This window comes from Macrobrachium nipponense, chromosome 15 (genome assembly GCF_015104395.2).
Source record: "Macrobrachium nipponense isolate FS-2020 chromosome 15, ASM1510439v2, whole genome shotgun sequence".
In the NCBI taxonomy this organism is placed as follows: Eukaryota; Metazoa; Arthropoda; class Malacostraca; order Decapoda; family Palaemonidae; genus Macrobrachium; species Macrobrachium nipponense.
In genome coordinates this window covers 39,697,564-39,718,286 of record NC_087208.1, presented here as the reverse complement: position 1 = coordinate 39,718,286, position 20,723 = coordinate 39,697,564, and the positions used below count along the sequence as shown (strand labels likewise).

Here is a 20,723-nt window from a genome sequence, read left to right as displayed (position 1 = left end):
CTTCGTATTTATAGGTAATCATTGTTAGATAAATAAAACACCCACGTTCATTTATTTTAGGTAATTCCAGTTGTAGATAAATATACCTTCTGTATTTATAGGTAATTCATTGTAGATAAATACACCTTCGTATTTATAGGTAATTCATTGTAGATAAATACACCCTCCGAATTTATAGGTAATTCATTGTAGAAAATTCAGCCTCCGTATTAAAGGAATTCATTATAGATAAATATACCCTCTGTATTTAGGGTTTCATTGTAGATAAATATACCCTCCGTAATTACACCTTTATGTCGTGGTGTTTTCTTTAAGAAAAATTTCGTGAAGGGTGAAATTTATTATGTTTCCCACTCAGGATATATCATAATAAAAGAAGTATATTACCATTTGTAAATAAGAAAAATAAATAAGATTTTTTTAACCATCAATAACCAAGTAACGTTCACAAGTATTATCATAAACGTCAAATAAAAGATCATTAATTCCCTTCTCTTTTGGGCCCTGCAAGAAACAGCGGAAGGTCAGAAAACGTTTTGAAACTGGGGCTTGAAAAACTGGTAAGAGAGACGTGGGAGGCGCCCAGTTTACCTTGCCTTCGAGTATATATATCGAGAGGAGGAAGAGGATAACACAGTAATCCTTCTTGGTACTTCAACAAGAACACAATGCATTCTAAGGTAACTGAACCTCCAGTGGTAATCAGCTTCCAGGTGGAGAAACGATTAGATGTAGCTAAATCATTCAAATACTTTGGAATTTTTAGATCAAATACAGATTCCCTTAGATGGAATGTAGTGGAAATGGGAACTTATGGAATATCTGTTAAGATCTGATATCCATCTAGAATTTCATGTTTGAGATCTAGCTATACTTTTAAATCTTTCCCCAGGTCATCTTGGTCGTGTTGGGCATGGCTGCCCTTGTAGCAGCTGACAGCTTCGAAAGCTTCGAGAGATATTCTTACGCTCCACCCAGGCCTAGAGCAAGAGTAAGTAACTATGTGCTTTAGACTGTTTGTAAGTGCATTGTTATCTTATAGTCTTTATATGTATTTCCTTATTTTTCTCCTTATTTATTTATCCACATGAAATAACATATAGATATCAGTGAGTTTAATTTAGACTAATAATCCTACCTTCCTTTCCAGTTCTCCTCAGGATCCGATGAGTCCTACGAGTCCAGCGAGGCTCGTTACAACTTCAACTGGGCCGTCAACCACGCCCCCTCCCGCAACGACTTCGGACACCAGGAGCAACGCGACGGAGACGACACCCAGGGATCCTACTACGTCCAGCTCCCCGACGGCCGCCTGCAGAGGGTCGCCTACCGCGTCGATGGTGACGACGGATACGTCGCCGAAGTCACTTACCAGGGAGAGGCTCGCTTCCCTGACTCAGACGAGTCCTTCGAGTCCCGCGAGATCCCCAGGTATGCCGCTCCAAGGAGGTCCTACTTCGACTCCAACGAATCCAAGTAAAGACTTCGCGGGAATCTGCGAAATATGGAAGACTCTAATGATACCAGACTCAGTATTTATTTTGTAATTTATCTGTAAATAAATCAGAAAGAGAATATCTGTAGCTTTCTTGTACCTTGTAGTTTTTATCGTTGTCGTTGGCAATAACGTTGCGAAGATAATGCTTCATTATAACTTGGAGACAAAACTCAATAGAAGGACGGATAAGTATCATACAGAACTTCGATCGCTTGAAATATTCTTTCAGCATTCATAGCTAATGAAAGTAGCCAAGTTGACCAGAATTTGTCATCGAATTAAGTAATCGCCAAGGTAAGTTTATGTAAGATGTTGCAATTATAGGAATGAAAAAGAAAATTTAATTTTGTCTAATAAGAAAATGCCTCGCCGGTTGATAAGTCAACTGAAACCTTGTGAATTTGTTCATAGGATTTTTAATACATTTGTTTACATGTACTACTACTACTACTACTACTACTACTACTACTACTACTAATAATAATAATAATAATAATAATAATAATAATAATAGAAGAGAAAGAGAGAGAAAAGATTGATAAGGTTCAGGACCTGAAAATAGAAAGAAGAAGGATATGGGATATGCCAGTGGAAATTGTACCCATAATAATCATCGGATACAAGGAGGCATGATCCCAAGATCCCTAAAAAAGAACCTGGAGGAAATCTAGATGCCGAAGTAGCTCCAGGACACATGCAGAAGAGTGTGTTACTAGAATCAGTGCACATAGTGAGAGAAGTGATGGAAACCTAAGGAGGCAGGATGCAAGTCGGAACCCCACACTATAAAAATCACCCAGTCGAATAGGATGACTGTGATGGACACACCCCCAATCCCACACACATAAAAAAAGGAAAAAAAAAAAGCAATTAACAGTTTTCTGACTATTCTGTGGTGATAATGACATTACTGAGTGCAATTTTCGCTGAAAAGATTTGCCTTTTTATATTATTTGAAAATGGTATCCGACCAACTGGACCAATTCTCTAAAAATTAAGAAGCCAATTCTCAATGAAGGGATTTCCAGGTTGTCTTCGAATCTGGTCTGAAAAGACGAAAAGAATAATTTGCTCATTTCTTTTGTTAGCTCTTGTAATTACAGAAGTTTACAGTCTACTTGCTATCATTAAACCCCCTTTTCAACGGGAACATGACAATGGACTTAGAGAATTTTTAAACGTTGTTCTGGTGATAGATATAAACACGATATTGTTTTACCGTAGTCGTAATACTCTAATTTCTAATCAAATTATTCTAAGACGAATAGCAGCACTAATGGTAGATAACTTTGGTATTTCGGGCTAATTGAATGTTTTAAAACTCGTCAAATAATTAGCTCTGTTTACACTTATGAGAACCAGGCAGACGCGACCCTAAAAAAATTATGCATCATTCGTATAATTTCTTCTAAAACATATTAGGACTTTAAACGGAATCTATACCAAGTTAGATATTTATAAGGTAATCACGTAAGTAGATTCATCACTCCGAACACGTCAGTTATCCTGTTGTGCCTTCTGGCTGCTAGCGGGTCCGGGGTCTACTGAGTTTGTCCACGATAATCATGCTGTCCCGAAGAGATACTACACTTCTTTTATTTATATATTTTGGAAATCATTGACCATTTTCCTATCTATTTATGCCTTTATCACCACAGATGTTAAGACGGCCCCAATGTAGTTTATAATAGTAAATCCAAATTTTATGATGTCAAACGGAAAAGGTCGATGACCTTGAATGACCGGACATTTGCACTGGTCAAAATTTTTGATCCGTAATAAAGGTCTCTAATCGAGTCTTCCGTCTCAAAAGATCTCCACCTGTAGAAGGACCACCAGCAACTCCTACTTGAACATTTTGCTTCTCAAATTACCATCGACGTACCATACCGATGTCCGTCTTAGCATCACGAAACATTCTGGGTCGAGAGTCAAAGTAGTTCAGCCTTGTGAAGGCCACGGGAACGTTCTCATTTACTTTTTTTGTATCCTTCCTTATCACCAGGCAACAGGATTCCAGTGAGCAACTAAATGGCAGTGGGTCTCTAGAAGAAGTCTTCTTCCAAGAAGTTTGGTCAAGGATTTCAGCGCCTTGGATTTCGTAGCCTGTCAGGTCGACTCCTGTGTCGCCAGAGCTCCGTTGCAACGAGTTGTTTACGCAGGACCTTGACTTCGTTTGAACTAAGGTTTCCTAATGAGAAAACTGACAGGAAGACGATGCCGCCAATTGAAACCTGATTAATGAATAGGCATTGGTGTGATGGATGTTTGTAATCTGCAGTAACATGGCGTAGGTGAGAGTAATTTTTTCTGGCCCAGTTATGACAGGAGATTAATTGTGATATGAAATAGAGTAATAAGGAATGAATGAAGGGATACAAATGTTACCCTTAACAGCACTTTTAGTGTTTGAGCAAAATTTAGAGTTTTCACTAAACGACATGCAATTAAAACCATAATTTTCTGGCATACATTATAATTCTTTTAGCATAAACGCAGGCACACACTCACACATAAATAGTTATTGGTAAAATGTACTGGGGATGTTTACGTAAATCAAAGTAAGAAAAAATAGCATTTTCTTATGCACGATATTATCCAGCAATGCGTAAGAAAATGATTTGATATCCTATATAATTTTAAAATTACAATTATAACATTGGAGACAACGCCCGTTTTCGTTTATCGTTCGGATTCAGAAAAAGAACATTACGAATTTTATATAATTGGAAGCTGCATTAACTCCTAACGCATATTGCATACGATGATGTTACATTTTTCCTCGTCATGTTATGTGCCCAAGTGGCATGAGGTCAAAGGACGTTTGGAAATTGGGCCACAAAAACTGGACTTAGGAGGGAAGGCGTTGCCCACCAGCCAAGTCTTTGCCGAATATATATATAAAGCTGGCGAAGAGGACAAGACAGTGTACTCATCTTGAGGCTTCGACGAGAACAAGATGCATTCTAAAGTAAGCTCAAATAATCCACATTTTGAAGCATTACTGATATTGGAATCAAATGTTTTTAGAATCGTGACAATATGAGATTTGAGAAACATTACTTATAGTTTCATATTCTTCATTTCTTGTTATTGTTATTATTTTCATGGTTCCTCCCGTAGGTTGCTTTGGTAGTGTTGGGTTTGGCTGCCGTTGTTGCAGCTGACAGCTTCGAGAGCTTCGAGAGATATTCCTACGCTCCACCCAGGCCAAGGGCAAGAGTAAGTAACAATGGGCCTTAGGCTATTTACTAGTTGTAAGCTTTGTTTCATTATAAGTCTTTTTATCTGAATATCTACATAAAATAACATATCGAGATATGAATGAGTCTAAAATAGAGTAATAATCCTACCTTCCTTTCCAGTTCTCCTCAGGATCCGACGAGTCCTACGAGTCCAGCGAGGCTCGCTACAACTTCAAATGGGCCGTCAACCACGCCCCCTCCCGCAACGACTTTGGACACCAGGAGCAACGCAACGGCGATGAGACTCAGGGATCCTACTACGTCCAGCTCCCCGACGGTCGCCTGCAGAAGGTTGCTTACCGCGTCGATGGTGACGATGGATACGTCGCCGAGGTGACCTACTCAGGCGAGGCTCAGTTCCCCGACTCCTTCGAATCCTACGAGTCCCGTGAGGCTCCCAGGAGGTTCTACTACGGCTCCAACGAGTCCAAGTAAATCCTGAGACCGAATTCCTCAAAATGACACAAGCGGAGCCTCTTCGACTGATGAATTCACAGTTCAGACGATCTGTCTACTGCTGGCAACCACCAGGTGTTGTGTTCTGATGTTATTTTATTTATTATTTATTAAAAAGCAAAGATAAGTCTTGTGTATTGTTTTGCCCTTCATCGAAAGAAGTCTGAGCTCGGCTGAATTTTTCAAGGTATAACAGAGAAATTACACGATATTCTGTATTTCATGTAATCCTTCCACGAAGATGGTTATCTTGGAAACTCTGTTCAAGAGACGAACAAAGAGTGAGCACTGGGCACAGAATATCGAACACTCAGTATGCCCAGTTCACCAGGGTGTTCAATTATAATCATAACAAGTTTTTAAGACTATCCCGTTCGAGAGATTAAAACGTTTCCCCGGGGGTTGGGGGAAAATTTCAGTAGATTGAAGAAAGACAATGGAACGAAAAATATTCTGAACACAAGTTGCTGTAGAGAACAGTTGTAAAATGTACAGATATTAATAATACAAACACTTCTGGTAATATTAGTTTGGTAATGGTGATGATAATGAAAACCAGCGCCACACTATAATATATATTATATATATATATATATATATATATATATATATATATATATATATATATATATATATATATGTATATATATACATACGTACATATATATATAATATATATATATATATATATATATATATATATATATATATATATATATATATATATATATATATATATATTATTTTATTTATTTTTTTATATTTAAATATATATATATATATATATATATATATATGTATATATAGTACATACGTATATAGTATATATACTATATATATATATATATATATATATATATATATATAGATATATATATATATATAATAATATATACAATAAATATCTATATATATTATATAATTATATTATATACATTAATATATATATAATATGTTATATATTATAGATGTATATACATCATGTGTGTGCGTGTGTATGTATGTGTGTGTACATACTAAATAAAGACATGTAATTTAATTTATCTTAATGGCCTCTTCACTAAAAAAGAAAAATAAAACACCAAAACAAACATAAGGAAACTCACTATTTCCCTTTCACTACCTGAAAATTATATCGTTTGCTATACCATTCGAATGATAGAATAAATGGCCAGGTTTGAAAATTATGCTCTCCTCTCTCTCTCTCTCTCTCTAACTCTCTCCCCTTTATACATCACAATAAACGTTTTACGTTACGTGCAAGAGAGTCTGAACAAAGCTGAAGGACATCCAACAGCAGTGATATCAAGTCACCCTCAGGGTCAATGGATTCCTGCTATTTGACAGCAGGAAGACCTTGCTGAAAATTTTAAACATCTGAGGTCGACCCCCATTTACAAATCAAGTTTTTTCAAGCGTTGTCAGGCTTCTTATTCCGTTTACTCTAGGCCCAGAAAGAAACTGCCCTTCTTGCAAGGTAAGTAATATTGCATTGCAGTTTCGCTTTTTTTAACTTTTGCATAATTTTTTTTTTTGGGGGGGGTGGTAGGTCACGTGTTGTCATGTTTTGCTAGATTAGATATTCTTATTCTTCGCTTTATAAAGGTTAATATTCTTGTTTAATCTTAAGTTTTGTCAAGTTTTAATGTCACCTTGTAAATAATTTTAATTATTATAGTTATTAACAACTAGTTTTTTGTGAATAATTTTAGTTTTTTATATATTCCTTCTTAAATTAATTTTATATTTTACAAATGTGAATTATTTTCATATTACAAACTGATGATGTGTCAGGATGCATGAAACATATCTTAATAAACTCTCTCTCTCTCTCTCTCTCTCTCTCTCTCTCTCTCAGTATATAATATTATATATATATATATAATATATATATATATATATATATATACATATATTATATATATATATATGTATATATATATATATATATATATATATTATATATATATAATATATATATATATATATGAATAATTATCACATCGAAACCGTGATCCATTTATATATCAATTCAAGCTACAATGTCCTTTAATATCTAAATTCACTTTACCTCCCAAATGATATATTTTCATATATGTACCGAAGGGGAATTTTTTAATTGATAATAATTCGTCCCCCCATGGGATCGAACCACCGTCCAAGTGGACGGGGACGAAATCAGGACAGTCAGTGACGCTATCCAATCAGCCAACAGAGACGCATAAGTTCATATCGATTCTGACCTACAAATCACCCTCGACCTGGGTGCTTTCGTAATTAGAATCGCTATGAAACCCCGTCTACCATGTTGGCCAATTCGAGCATTTGACAGCACGTAGCCTTTTTGTTATGAATAATTATCACATCGAACCGTGATCCATTTATATATCAATTCAAGCTACAATGTCCTTTAATATCTAAATTCACTTTACCTCCCAATGATATTTCATATATGTACCGAAGGGGAATTTTTAATTGATAATAATTTCGTCCCCCCATGGGATCGAAACCACCGTCCAAGTGGACGGGACGAAATCAGGACAGTCAGTGACGCTATCCAATCAGCCAACAGAGACGCATAAGTTCATATCGATTCTGACCTTACAAATCACACTCGACCTGGGTGCTTTTTCGTAATTAGAATCGATATGAACCCCGTCTACCATGTTGCCGATTCGAGCGTTTTGACAGCAACGTAGCCTTTTGTGTTATGAATAATTATCACACACATCGAACCGTGATCCATTATATATTTCTATTCAAGCTACAAGTCCCTTTAATATTAAATTCACTTTCCTGCCCAATGATATATTTTCATATATCTACCGAAGGGGGAATTTTTTAATTTGATAATAAATTTTCGGCGTCCCCCATGGGATAGGAAACCAACGCCGGTCCAAGTGGACGGGGACCGAAATCAGGACCAAGTCCAGTTGACCGGTATCGCCAAATCAGCCGAACAGAGACGCATAAGTTCATATCGATTCTTTGACCTTGACAAATCAACACCCCTCGACCTTGGGTGCTTTCGTAATGTTAGAATCGATATGAAACCCCGTCTACCATGTGGCCAATTCGAGCGTTTGACAGCACGTAGCCTTTTTATGAATAATTATCACATCGAACCGTGATCCATTTATATATCAATCAAGCTACAATGTCTTTAATATCTAAATTCATTTTACCTCCCAAATGATATATTTTCTATATGTACCGAAGGGGAATTTTTTAATTGATAATAATTTGTCCCCCCATGGGATCGAACCACCGTCCAAGTGGACGGGGACGAAATTAGGACCGTCAGTGACGCTATCCAAATCAGCCAACAGAGACGCATAGTTCATATCGATTCTGACCTTACAAATCACCCTCGACCTGGGTGCTTTCGTAATTAGAATCGATATGAAAGCACCCAGGTCGAGGGTGATTTGTAAGGTCAGAATCGATATGAACTTATACGTCTCTGTTGGCTGATTGGATAGCATCACTGACTGTCCTGATTTCGTCCCCGTCCACTTGGACGGTGGTTTCGATCCCATGGGGGGACGAAATTATTATCAATTAAAATTCCCCTTCGGTACATATATGAAATATATCATTTGGGAGGTAAAGTGAATTTAGATATTAAAGACATTGTAGCTTGAATTGATATATAAATGGATCACGGTTCGATGTGATAATTATTCATAACAAAGGCTACGTGCTGTCAAACGCTCGAATTGGCCAACATGGTAGACGGGGTTTCATATCGATTCTAATTACGAAAGCACCAGGTCGAGGGTGATTTGTAAGGTCAGAATCGATTTATAACTTATGAACTTATGCGTCTGTTGGCTGATTGTTGGATAGCGTCACTGACTGTCCTGATTTATTTCGTCCCTCCACTTTGGACGGTGGTTCGATCCCATGGGGGGACGAAATTATTATCAATTAAAAATAAAAAATTGCCCGCCTTCGGGGTAGCCATATATGACAAAAATATATCATTTGGGAGGTTAAAGTTGAATTTAGATATTAAAGGCACATTGTAGCCTTGAATTGATTATATATTAGATTTATTGTTATTATTATTATATAATATAGATATAGATATATAATATATATATAAATATATATATATGTGTAAATGTGTAGTCATAAACAGTGTTCTAATACTTCAGTAGAAGTTTTTAATTTTGAGGTGATTGCGATCATTGACCATTTTATGAAATATAATGTAATCAACTAATTAAACATTATTTATTGAAAAATATGCTGATAAACTCAAGTAACTAACATATAAAATATAAAGAAATGTGTATTCTCCTTATTTTTGCTTCGATAAAAGATAGTGTTTAGAAGTATCTGGCTATGTTATTGATAAAGTCAAATGCAAGTCTTTATTTTATTACATGAGTTTTTGTGCATATCAGTATTAATTATATCCATTTTTTAAAGTTACCATAACTTGAACTCTGAGTCGTAAAAGAATTTTTTTTTTATAAATGATGGATGTAATATAGACCAGGACACTGAGGCTAAGGTATAATACCATTTTAAGTAAGTTTTCATTTATTTTCGCATAAATTATAAATAAATACACCATCGACGACCAAGAGAGAGATCGTATCGACGTCGACTGCCTTCTACAGGAGCATCACTGAGATCCTTGTCCAAGATCTACTTGGATTCGTTGGAGTCGAAGTAGGATCTCCTTGGAGCGGCATACCTGGGGAACTCGCGGGACTCGAAGGACTCGTCTGAGTCGGGGAAGCGAGCCTCTCCTTGGTAAGTGACTTCGGCGACGTATCCGTCGTCTCCATCGACGCGGTAGGCGACCCTCTGCAGGCGGCCGTCGGGGAGCTGGACGTAGTAGGATCCCTGGGTGTCGTCTCCGTTGCGTTGCTCCTGGTGTCCGAAGTCGTTGCGGGAGGGGGCGTAGTTGACGGCCCAGTTGAAGTTGTAACGAGCCTCGCTGGATTCGTAGGACTCATCGGATCCTGAGGAGAACTGGAAAGGAAGTAAGAGTTATTAGTCTAACGAAAAGTCATTGATATCTTGACCTGTTATTCCATGTAGATACAAAAATAATGAAAATGATGATAAAATACAGAAGGTAATGAATACAATGGAAGAAAACAATGAACACATTGTTACTTACTCTTGCTCTAGGCCTAGGTGGGGCGTAGGAGTATCTCTCGAAGCTTTCGAAGCTGTCAGCTGCAACAAAGGCAGCCATCCCCAGAACGACCAAGATGATCTGGCGAAAGATTGAAAAGTAAAGCTACAGCTCAAGCGTTAAATTCCTAACGAATATCAGATTTCGAAAAATATTCTCTAATTTTTTATTTCTATTGAATTCCAACTTAAGAGAACCTGTATTCGATATAAATATTCCAAAGCATTTGAATGAGTCAGATACATCTAATCCTTTCTCCACCTGGAAACTGATTACCACTGGAGGTTCAGTTACCTTAGAATGCATTGTGTTCTTGTTGAAGTACCAAGAAGAATTACTGTGTTATCCTCTTCCTCCTCTCGATATATATACTCGAAGGAAAGGTAATCTGGGCGCCTCCCACGTCTCTCTTACCAGTTTTTCAAGCCCCAGTTTCAAAACGTTTCCTGACCTTCCGCTGTTTCTTGCAGGGCCCAAAAGAGAATGGAATTAATAGATTGTTTTATTTGACGTTTATGATATTACTTGTGTACATTACTTAGTCATCTTTTATTGACAATTCTATTATCTTATTTGCAGAGGGAGCTATGTTTCTTTACTATGATACCCTTAGTAGAAAACATTATAAATGTGCCGTATATAGAAAGTACCAACGAATTCTGTAAATGTTGTTTTTGAAATTACCCATAATAAGAAAGAAGGTAAAATTACTTGAGTACATTTATACAGTATATGATATCGACCGTGACTTTCCACTTTATTTGTTTAATGTTCATAATCAAATTTAAACAGAGGAAACATCTAATTTGTAAAATGAACGTTATCCGTTATTTTTTGGTCTATCACAGTCCTCCAATTCGACTGGGTGGTTTTTATAGCGTGGGGATCTGAGTTGCATCCTGCCTCCTTAGGAGTCCATCAATTTTCTCAATATGTGCGTTGTTTCTAGTAGCACACTCTTCTGCATGAGTCCTGGAACTACTTCAGCTTCTAGTTTTTCCAGGTTCCTTTTCAGGGATCCTGGGATCGTTCCTAGTGTTCCTATGATTATGGGTGCAATTTCCACTGGCGTATCCTTTTTGAAAGAGGGTATTATTATTATTATTATTATTATTATTATTATTATTATTATTATTATTATTATTATTATTATTATTATTATTATTATTTCAAGAAAAAGCGAGATAACTGTTCAGAGACAATTACTTATACCAGGAACCTTTTCAAAGTTACGTAAGACATATTTTTGATGACTACATACAGAAGAAAGATGGATGCAAAAGTTAGTAGCTGATATTTAGATGAGAAAGCATGAAATGACTATCATTGTTGGGGTGGCAATTCAGAATTAGGCAGAAAATTACGTTAGTTACCTGGAAAGTATAAAGGTTGGAAACAAAATTCTCTTGGAGAGAGGAATTGATTTTAATATTCAATTCTGGTATTGAGGAAAGAGAGGGTGAGAGATTTTGAAAATAAGTAAATGCTATTGTCTTTTCCCAATGTCTATGAATGATGGATTAGTTTAGAGAAAAATGGTGGTTCCCAGTCAGAGGATGTATAAGCAACACGAGCTTAAAGATTTCCAATCTGCTCCCTGTGGCCCGGGTAACCAAAGATCTCTTCGAATCTTCTTCAGCAGTCCAACGTCCACATTATCAATTACAGGCTACTCTGGGAACAAGAGTCCGTGCTGGTATGTCCCCTTCTGAACCTACTCCATTCATCCATCCATACTGTATAAAAGAGATTAATTTTATTCATGAATAATGGATCAAACGAACGAGTTGGGTGCTGTAGGTAGGTCTCTGTAGGTGGTTTATCGAATTCCCCTGATCCAGAAACAATTAATTAAGTCTTCACAAGACTCAGAATCATTTGTCAGCTAAGTTTATAATTATTTATGCTGAAGAAGAAGAAAAAGCCGGAATGGTTGATAGGAAGCCTTAAGGGTTGTCTTCTTACTCGAACATATGCAAACTTTAAATCACATACTAAGAAAAATTTTTTGAGTTATAAATGGGGCAATTTTGGTTTGTCAGATCCTCTGCAACGAAAATGCTGGCACTGGAATGATGCTGGTTAGTTTTGTTTGTCTTATATATGATAATACGACTCAAGATTAGCTGATAATGTTACTGTGAATGAATTATGAACAGTGCAATTATATGTTGGAAAGTGCTAAGACTTACTTTAGTTAAGGTTCATCATAAAAGACTGCGTTCTTTTAAGGCAGTCCAGTATTTACCAAGATGTTGGTAAATTTTTCATGGAAGAGAAGATTGTTGAAAAAGCCTTTTGACTTAGTAGGCACGGCATAATGTAGGTAACCTATGAGAGAGAGAGAGAGAGAGAGAGAGAGAGAGAGAGAGAGAGAGAGAGAGAGAGAGAGAGAGAGAGAATTCCAGGGTTAGAGGTGCCTCAAAGATACACTGTTCCATCCGAGGATGTCACTAAAGTCCTGACTTCTCCTCTTCGGTTGACGTATATGGAAATATATTAATTCCGAGGTAGAGCGAATTGGATATGAAAGGACACTTGTAGCTTAATGCATCTATAAAAACGTAAATGAAAGATGAACAAATAACAAGAATACTAATCACTTCTCCGAATATATTCTTGAATTGGTCTGCAGGCATACAATTCACAGCTTCATCTTGCAGTCTATTCCAAAAAGAGCCTCTCTTATGTGTAAGGAAGCATCCTTAGAAGCTTGTGTTGAACCCTTTTAACGTCCAGCGTCTATCCGTTAGAACTAGTTTGGTTACTATAGTAGATTCACATCACCCGTGCATCTGATGTCTAGGCCAGTCCCTTACGACGCTCCTCATTGGCTGTTGATAAGCCAGTCACTGGGCTGGAAACTCTCAGTCTCTCGAGAGAGTTCACATAGGCAGGTTTTACGTTCCAACTCTCCTGAGGAATTCGTTTTTCAAAAGTATCCCTCAGGAGACGTGGAATATATATCCTGCCATTGTGAACTATCTCGAGAGACTGAGAGTTTCCAGCCCAGTGACTGGCTTATCAACAGCCAATCTGGAGCGTCGTAAGGGACTGGCCTAGACATCAGATGCACAGGTGACGTGAATCTACTATACCTCAGTTAAACAGGTTCCTCTAAATTATTTTATTTATACCTCATAGTATCTGGATTGTTTCTTTTTAACTTAAAGAGACTTGATGAAGGCGTTCTACCCTCATTTTCTATCCAAGATGTCTGACTGATGACGTCAGTTTAGCTGTCCTGAACTGTATTGCTTCTCATCTCTCTCTCTCCTTTCTCTAGGAAATCGATCAGAATTAAACATCATGGTCTTGATGGGTCAATTTAATTAGTATTGTCTCTCTTGAGAGGTACTAACTGACTCATTGAAAGTTTTTTTTTTTTTTGCACAACATTGAGAGAGAGAGAGAGAGAGAGAGAGAGAGAGAGAGAGAGAGAGAGAGAGAGAGATTTTAATCTAATTAAAGATATGGTGTTCAGAGATGGATGTTTATACTTTATTTTCTCTGCCTTGTTTTGTATTATCTTTTGACACGGCAGTATTAAAGGTATTTCAAATAATGACTTGCGATAAGAAAAAAATATGGGATTATTTTGATGTTTTTGCTTGAATTTGTTAGACGAAGGACATAACACAACCTTCTGGGAGCTTCACGGGTCTCGTAGGATTCGAAGGAAACTAGGAAATTAGTGTTTCAGAATTTGGTGCCTATCCTCACCGTCGACGTGAAAGGTATTCCAAGTAAAAATGCTTTTTATGTCAGTTTTGCTTTATTTTCGCATAAATTATAAATAAATACGCATCGAAGACCCAGAGAGAGATCTTATCGACGTCGACAGCCTTTCCACAGGAGCATCACCGAGATCCTTGTCCAAGATCTACTTGGATTCGTTGGAGTCGAAGTAGGACCTCCTTGGAGCGGCATACCTGGGGAACTCGCGGGACTCGAAGGACTCGTCTGAGTCAGGGAAGCGAGCCTCTCCCTGGTAAGTGACTTCGGCGACGTATCCGTCGTCACCATCGACGCGGTAGGCGACCCTCTGCAGGCGGCCGTCGGGGAGTTGGACGTAGTAGGATCCCTGGGTGTCGTCTCCGTCGCGTTGCTCCTGGTGTCCGAAGTCGTTGCGGGAGGGGGCGTGGTTGACGGCCCAGTTGAAGTTATAACGAGCCTCGCTGGATTCGTAGGACTCATCAGATCCTGAGGAGAACTGGAAAGGAAGGCAGGATTATTAGTCTACTTTAGACTCATTAATGTCTTGATATGTTATTTCACGTAGATACATAAATAATGAAAATATAAGAAAATACAGATGAAGATTCAAAAAGAGCAAAAATACAGTCTAAAGCACAGTGTTACTTACTCTTGCTCTTGGCCTGGGTGGAGCGTAGGAATATCTCTCGAAGCTTTCGAAGCTGTCAGCTGCAACAAGGGCAGCCAAACCCAACACGACCAAGATAACCTGAGGAAATGATGTGTAAATTTTAGTATCATTATAAAAAAACCCATTAAAATTGAACAGGCAATGAACACCACATCCCACACATAAGTTCCACTTCTCCCAATCTCAGCTGAACTCAGAAGAACAGATACTGGAAGCCCATCTTACTTTTGAAGGCATTTTGTTCTCGCTGGAGTCCCAAGAGGAAGAGTCTGTTGTATCACTTTCCTCTCCGGATATATATACCTGAAAGAGAACTTCAGGCAACCCCACCCTTCGGGCCGATGACCAGTTTTTTCTGGGTCAGTTTCCTAACTTCCCACAACAAAAACGGATCGTTTCCTTCCGTTTGCGAAAGAAGTTAAGCTGGGTATCTCGTAGATGGTTTTGGCGATTAAAGAAAACTAAACACAAAAAGGTGATTATTGTTTACATGTGGCCTTCACACACTTTTCTACGTTTTGTTGTAATGGAAGGTAAGTAGTGAGTTCGTTTAGATAAATGATGGATATGTGTGTATCGTTCTTCTCTGATAGTTTGTCATGTGTTAATAAGGACGCATTAAGGTAAGTCGGGGAAATAATGCAAAAATATATACATACATAAATACATGTATACATTCATACTTATATTAATGTGAATATTAATGTATTTACTATACATATGTATCTTAAAAGACATTCATGATCTCAAATGATCTTTTAGTGAAGACTGGTCCATTCACATTCGAATCTATAATATTCCCTTCTAGGAATGATTTGTAAAAAGAGGTCAATGTGTCTAATATAAATTTACATAATGTAATAAGATTCCCCTGTTTTTATTTCAGGTCAGGTCAAAGTACGTTTTAATGCTTTTTGAATAGAAATAAGATATGCTTTGTTTTCAGTGGAAAGAATTTATTTTCATAATATATCTATGTAATGTTCATGTTACGCATAATCGTTGTATGCAATCAAAGGTATTATTGAACACCATAATTCACCAGGAGTTGTAATAAATTTCTGAAATCACATCATATAATGCTTAAGATAGTTTTTTATGATAAATAACTTAAGAATCGCTTATATTCTCAAGCGAATTGTATCAACACATAAAAGTAATTCATCGTAATTCTCCAACATCGATATTCAAGAATAATATAAAAACCACGAGTTCATTATATCTAATCAATATTTCCATAATAGCTGATCATCGTTTATCATTGGTGCTTTGAACAGATATGTTATTATCAAACTGTAAATTTCTCTTTAGAATTTCCACTGGAACAGAAACACAAACATAATACCTACGTGGCTTCAAAAATATGAAACGCTTTTCCCTCGCTCTCCTTTTGTCTTTCTGTATGTCTGTCTCTCTGTCTCTCCCAGTGACTAATTTCACTCGACGAGATAGTTTGCATCCTTGAGAAAAATGATTCACCATTATAGGTTCTGTTCACCCACGAACATTTGAATCTAAGACAGCGAAATATTTATATACTTAGCCTATATTATTATTATTATTAATTATTATTATTATTATTATTATTATTATTATTATTATTATTATTATTATTATTATTATTATTATTATATAATAATAATAATAATGATAATAATAATTATAATAATAGTAATAATAATAATAAAAGCTGTTCTGATTTGAAATGACGGTAAAAGTAAATAGAAATCAATAAACATCTTTTCTACACGTATTGTGTGGACCTATCAGTTTGATTATGGGCAGCTGGTAGGGGCCCCCATACCACCCGGATCCCAGGATAAGCACAGGGGATTATAATCTCCCCTCCGATGGAACCTCAGGGTTGAGTAAATTTGCTGTTTATGAGGTTTCTGAGACGCTGTAGACTTTAGCGCCGATAGCCCTAGAATGATGGTTATATATCATATGAATAATTTAGCGCTGATATTCCTAAACAAATTGCTATAAATTTGTTATGGGAATCCTTACCGGCGTCCTTAATGGTAACACAAAATTGTTTCAGCTCATACAATGAAATTTGGGATTTTCGAACATTTTCCTTGCTCTCTCTAATGAAAATCTTTATTATAACGAATTCTCTAATATGAATTCGCATTGCCATTTAAATCAACCAGTGGGAAAATAAAAACTTCAATTTTTTATTATAATAAGCTTTAAGCGCACAAATTTATCTTTTCTTTTGGTATGGGTCTCGCCAGCATTTAGCAAAATAAGGGATTTTTTTAGTTTTCTGTAAAAGAAAAGTGTTGTGTCGGCTTTGCTTAGGATTAAAGTTAGGGAGCAACTGAAGCTCTGCCGGTCGTAGAAGAAACTTCGGTGCATTTTTTACTTGTTCATTCTCTTTTGCAAATACAACAGAAGGGCAAGGATCTTTCTAAGGTAAAAAAAGCTGAAGTTTTGCTCCTTGTCAAGTTTGACTTTCCATACACGATTTAAGATGCTTCCTACAGCTTTCTCTACGGGCTGCTCTATGAGCAAGAGCTGGCCTTATGCCAGCTTAATCTTCAACAGCAGCAGCTTTCTCTTACAAAAGCTAGGTTGCGTTCCCTCAACAAGCCCTTAATTATTGGTCACGGTAAAACAAATCCTTGTCTAAGATACAGTTTTGCAGCAAACTATACTCTGTTTTTTTCCATCTGTCCATCCACCTGTGGTGTTTGCGTATGGTAACACTGCGTCCCGGGCTTTAAATAGTTACGCTATGTCTAAGTTTTAGGTAGATAAAAGGATATCTGGGTGTACATTTGCAACTAAAAAGTGTTTTAATAATTTATTGTATGTGAATTACACCGTTAATATTCGAAATAGGGTTATTATTACTGTTGAATGTAAGCTGAATGTAACTATCTAAAGCCCGGGCTACAGTGTTACCATACGCATACACCACAGGCGGATGGACAGATGGAAAACAGAGTATAGTTACCTCTACGTATTCAGTGTCTTTTGTATTACATCTCTGAAAATTCTATCGTTCACTTTTTCTGGGTCCGTGAACACGATATATACTACTAGTATAGTAAATTTCCTTGACGTACAAATACTGCCATACACCTTCCGAGGTATCATACAGATTGACTTACCCTTGTTATTCTTATCTAGTTTGAATAACATCCAGACCGTTTGCAAGGGAACTTCTATATTCATCTTTTACCGGATGTTATTCTTCTTTAAGTCTCGATCTTTATTTAATTCATAGTCTGGAGTATTCTCCCATTAAAAGATATTGATATAAACTACGAGGTCAAAGTAAACTGAACTGAAAGATCTTTCTGATTTATTTACAGAAGATAAGTTACAAAATAAATACTGAGTCCGGGATCAGCTGAGACCGCCATATCTGGTAGATTCATGCGAAGTCTTTACTTGGATTCGTTGGAGTCGAAGTAGGACCTCCTTGGAGCGGCATACCTGGGGAACTCGCGGGACTCGAAGGACTCGTCTGAGTCGGGGAAGCGAGCCTCTCCCTGATAAGTGACTTCGGCGACGTATCCGTCGTCACCATCGACGCGGTAGGCGACCCTCTGCAGGCGGCCGTCGGGGAGTTGGACGTAGTAGGATCCCTGGGTGTCGTCTCCGTTGCGTTGCTCCTGGTGTCCGAAGTCGTTGCGGGAGGGGGCGTGGTTGACGGCCCAGTTGAAGTTGTAACGAGCCTCGCTGGACTCGTAGGACTCAGCGGATCCTGAGGAGAACTGGAAAGGAAGGAAGGATTATAGTTCTATTTTAGACTCATTCATATCTCGATATGTTATTTTATGTAGCTATTCAGATAAAAAGAATTATAATGAAACATAGCTTACAACTAGTAAATAGCCCAAGGCCCATTGTTACTTACTCTTGCCCTTGGCCTGGGTGGAGCGTAGGAATATCTCTCGAAGCTCTCGAAGCTGTCAGCTGCAACAACGGCAGCCAAACCCAACACTACCAAAGCAACCTACGAAAGGAACCACAAGAAATTACAATCACAAGAAAAGTAGAAGGTGAAACTGTAAGTGATGTTTTTCTACTCTGAAGCTATCATTATTCTCAGACTATTTTGTTACAATATCTGCAATGCTTCAAAATGTGGAGTATTTGAGCTTACTTTAGAATGCATCTTGTTCTCGTCGAAGCCTCAAGATGAGTACACAGCCTTGTCCTCTTCGCCAGCTTTATATATATATTCGGCAAAGACTTGGCTGGTGGGCAACGCCTTCCCTCCTAAGTCCAGTTTTTGTGGCCCAATTTCCAAACGTCCTTTGACCTCACGCTACTTTTGCGCATAACAGATTGGAAAAAATTACATCAATGTATGCAATGTGAATTAGAAATTCATTTAGAGTGCAATGATATAAAAGTCGTAATGCTTTTTCGGGTACAGAGAACGTCAGGAGAATAAAATGTTGTAACTCCAATTCTGAAATCTTATTAGAATGACCTTATGTCATGGATATTCAATACTGCTCTCTTACATTTGCTTGATGATTCAGCGTAAGAGTTCACTGTTATATTCATGTCTTTCTTCTTCTTCTTCTTCTTCATCTTCATCTTAGATGCGTCTTCTTTATTTCTTACTTTACTTCAACATAAATATTTATTATAGTATATTATATTATTATTATTATTATTATTATTATTATTATTATTATTATTATTATTATTATTATTATTATTATTATTATTATTATTATTATTATTATTATTATTATTATTATTATTATTATTATGTGTTGAGAGCAATATAGCCTTACTCAAAACTATTTTTAACAGTAGGTCTCTATATGTAATTCTGTAAATTCCGGTAAAATTCTGAAAAATCTATTAAGGATTATATTTTTACCCTGTTGTTCATTCCCTAGATTTTAATTCAATCAAAGCAATAATCAATATATGCCACAGTCGTCAAGCCATATTAGTCCCTGTACGTCCATTACCTCTATCAAATTCGAAACACTAATCAAAATAACTCCAACTCATTTAGCAAGCGTCGATTCACGGCATCGTCTTCTTGCTAATGTTCTAATTAGGAAATCTCTGTTTACACCAGGTCAAGTTCCAGAGTATAAACCAGTCGTTGCAACGGAGCTCAGGTGACAAAGAAGTCGACCACACAGGACAAAGTCACAAGCTCTGATATCCTTGACCCTAACCCTCAGGAAGAAGACCCTTGGAGACCCAGCGTCATTTAGTTGTTCACTGGACTCCTGTTGCCTGGTGATAAGGTAAAATAAAAGAAAAAAACAAAAATTAAACGAAGCTTAAATGAGATGAAAACGGCAGGATATAAATGGGATGTAACAAGAGAATTAATTGAGGTAAATGACTCTTTAGAAGTGTAGACATCTGTCCTCTTGTCTTCTTAAGAACGCTGACCTAATTTGACTGTAGACCAGAATATGCCGGGACGCTCAATAAAACGAGGGGCACCAGTATGGAATGTTGATGGCATTCTGAAAAGCAGAAAACAAACATAGAAGAGGTGTCACTGAGTGTCTGCAGGAAAACCAGACTATTAAAGCTTGAATGTCAGTTGCTGACGATCCTTCTGAAGGTCCCATTTTGAGACGGAAGACTTGATAAGATCCGCCTCTTGGAAATCGAAGATTCTGCCCAAGGTCAATCCCCTAGGTCATTCAAGGTCATCGAACTTTCCCGTTTGACATGAGAAATCGCAGTTTCATCAATCTAAGCTACATAACTATTAGAGCTTACAGCATTTTGGAGAAGATAGCCATTTTAATTTTCTTTCAAGTGTAACATTCATGATGATTAAGTTCTAACGGGTCAATGAAATTTAAAAAAAATTGAAAAATAGATAAATAACTTTTCTTACTAAACTCGGCATGTCAGAAATCTGAACAGGATGACTGACATCTTCGTTTGGAATTTGCCCACTTGCTAACCTTATAGATCTCGATTAAACTATTACCGCAATGGATCTACTAAAGTCAATCTGAATTT

At 37.0% G+C, this 20,723-nt stretch overlaps 6 protein-coding genes across 6 annotated transcripts in view; 2 read left to right on the top strand and 4 right to left on the bottom strand.

Annotated features, from left to right (window-relative positions):
* Positions 1–20,723, bottom strand: part of LOC135227139 (pro-resilin-like) — a 212,272-nt gene that overhangs the window by 128,111 nt on the left and 63,438 nt on the right. The gene's annotated exons all lie outside the window — the stretch shown is intronic.
* Positions 633–1,575, top strand: LOC135227130 (pro-resilin-like). Its single transcript, XM_064267007.1, has 3 exons — positions 633–680; positions 893–991; positions 1,151–1,575. The coding sequence occupies exons 1-3, from the start codon at positions 669–671 to the stop codon at positions 1,478–1,480; spliced, it is 441 nt and encodes a 146-aa protein (XP_064123077.1). The 5' UTR covers positions 633–668; the 3' UTR covers positions 1,481–1,575.
* On the top strand, positions 4,418–5,326 carry LOC135227135 (pro-resilin-like). Its single transcript, XM_064267017.1, has 3 exons — positions 4,418–4,469; positions 4,622–4,720; positions 4,864–5,326. The coding sequence occupies exons 1-3, from the start codon at positions 4,458–4,460 to the stop codon at positions 5,176–5,178; spliced, it is 426 nt and encodes a 141-aa protein (XP_064123087.1). The 5' UTR covers positions 4,418–4,457; the 3' UTR covers positions 5,179–5,326.
* LOC135227133 (pro-resilin-like) lies at positions 9,733–10,693 on the bottom strand. The gene is made up of 3 exons (XM_064267015.1): positions 10,652–10,693; positions 10,340–10,438; positions 9,733–10,188 (listed from the first exon to the last, which is right to left on the bottom strand). The coding sequence occupies exons 1-3, from the start codon at positions 10,661–10,663 to the stop codon at positions 9,859–9,861; spliced, it is 441 nt and encodes a 146-aa protein (XP_064123085.1). The 5' UTR covers positions 10,664–10,693; the 3' UTR covers positions 9,733–9,858.
* LOC135226818 (pro-resilin-like) lies at positions 14,120–15,011 on the bottom strand. Its single transcript, XM_064266510.1, has 3 exons — positions 14,970–15,011; positions 14,724–14,822; positions 14,120–14,570 (listed from the first exon to the last, which is right to left on the bottom strand). Exons 1-3 carry the CDS (start codon positions 14,979–14,981, stop codon positions 14,241–14,243), a joined length of 441 nt encoding a protein of 146 aa, XP_064122580.1. The 5' UTR covers positions 14,982–15,011; the 3' UTR covers positions 14,120–14,240.
* LOC135226817 (pro-resilin-like) lies at positions 18,044–18,919 on the bottom strand. The gene is made up of 3 exons (XM_064266509.1): positions 18,868–18,919; positions 18,619–18,717; positions 18,044–18,475 (listed from the first exon to the last, which is right to left on the bottom strand). The coding sequence occupies exons 1-3, from the start codon at positions 18,877–18,879 to the stop codon at positions 18,146–18,148; spliced, it is 441 nt and encodes a 146-aa protein (XP_064122579.1). The 5' UTR covers positions 18,880–18,919; the 3' UTR covers positions 18,044–18,145.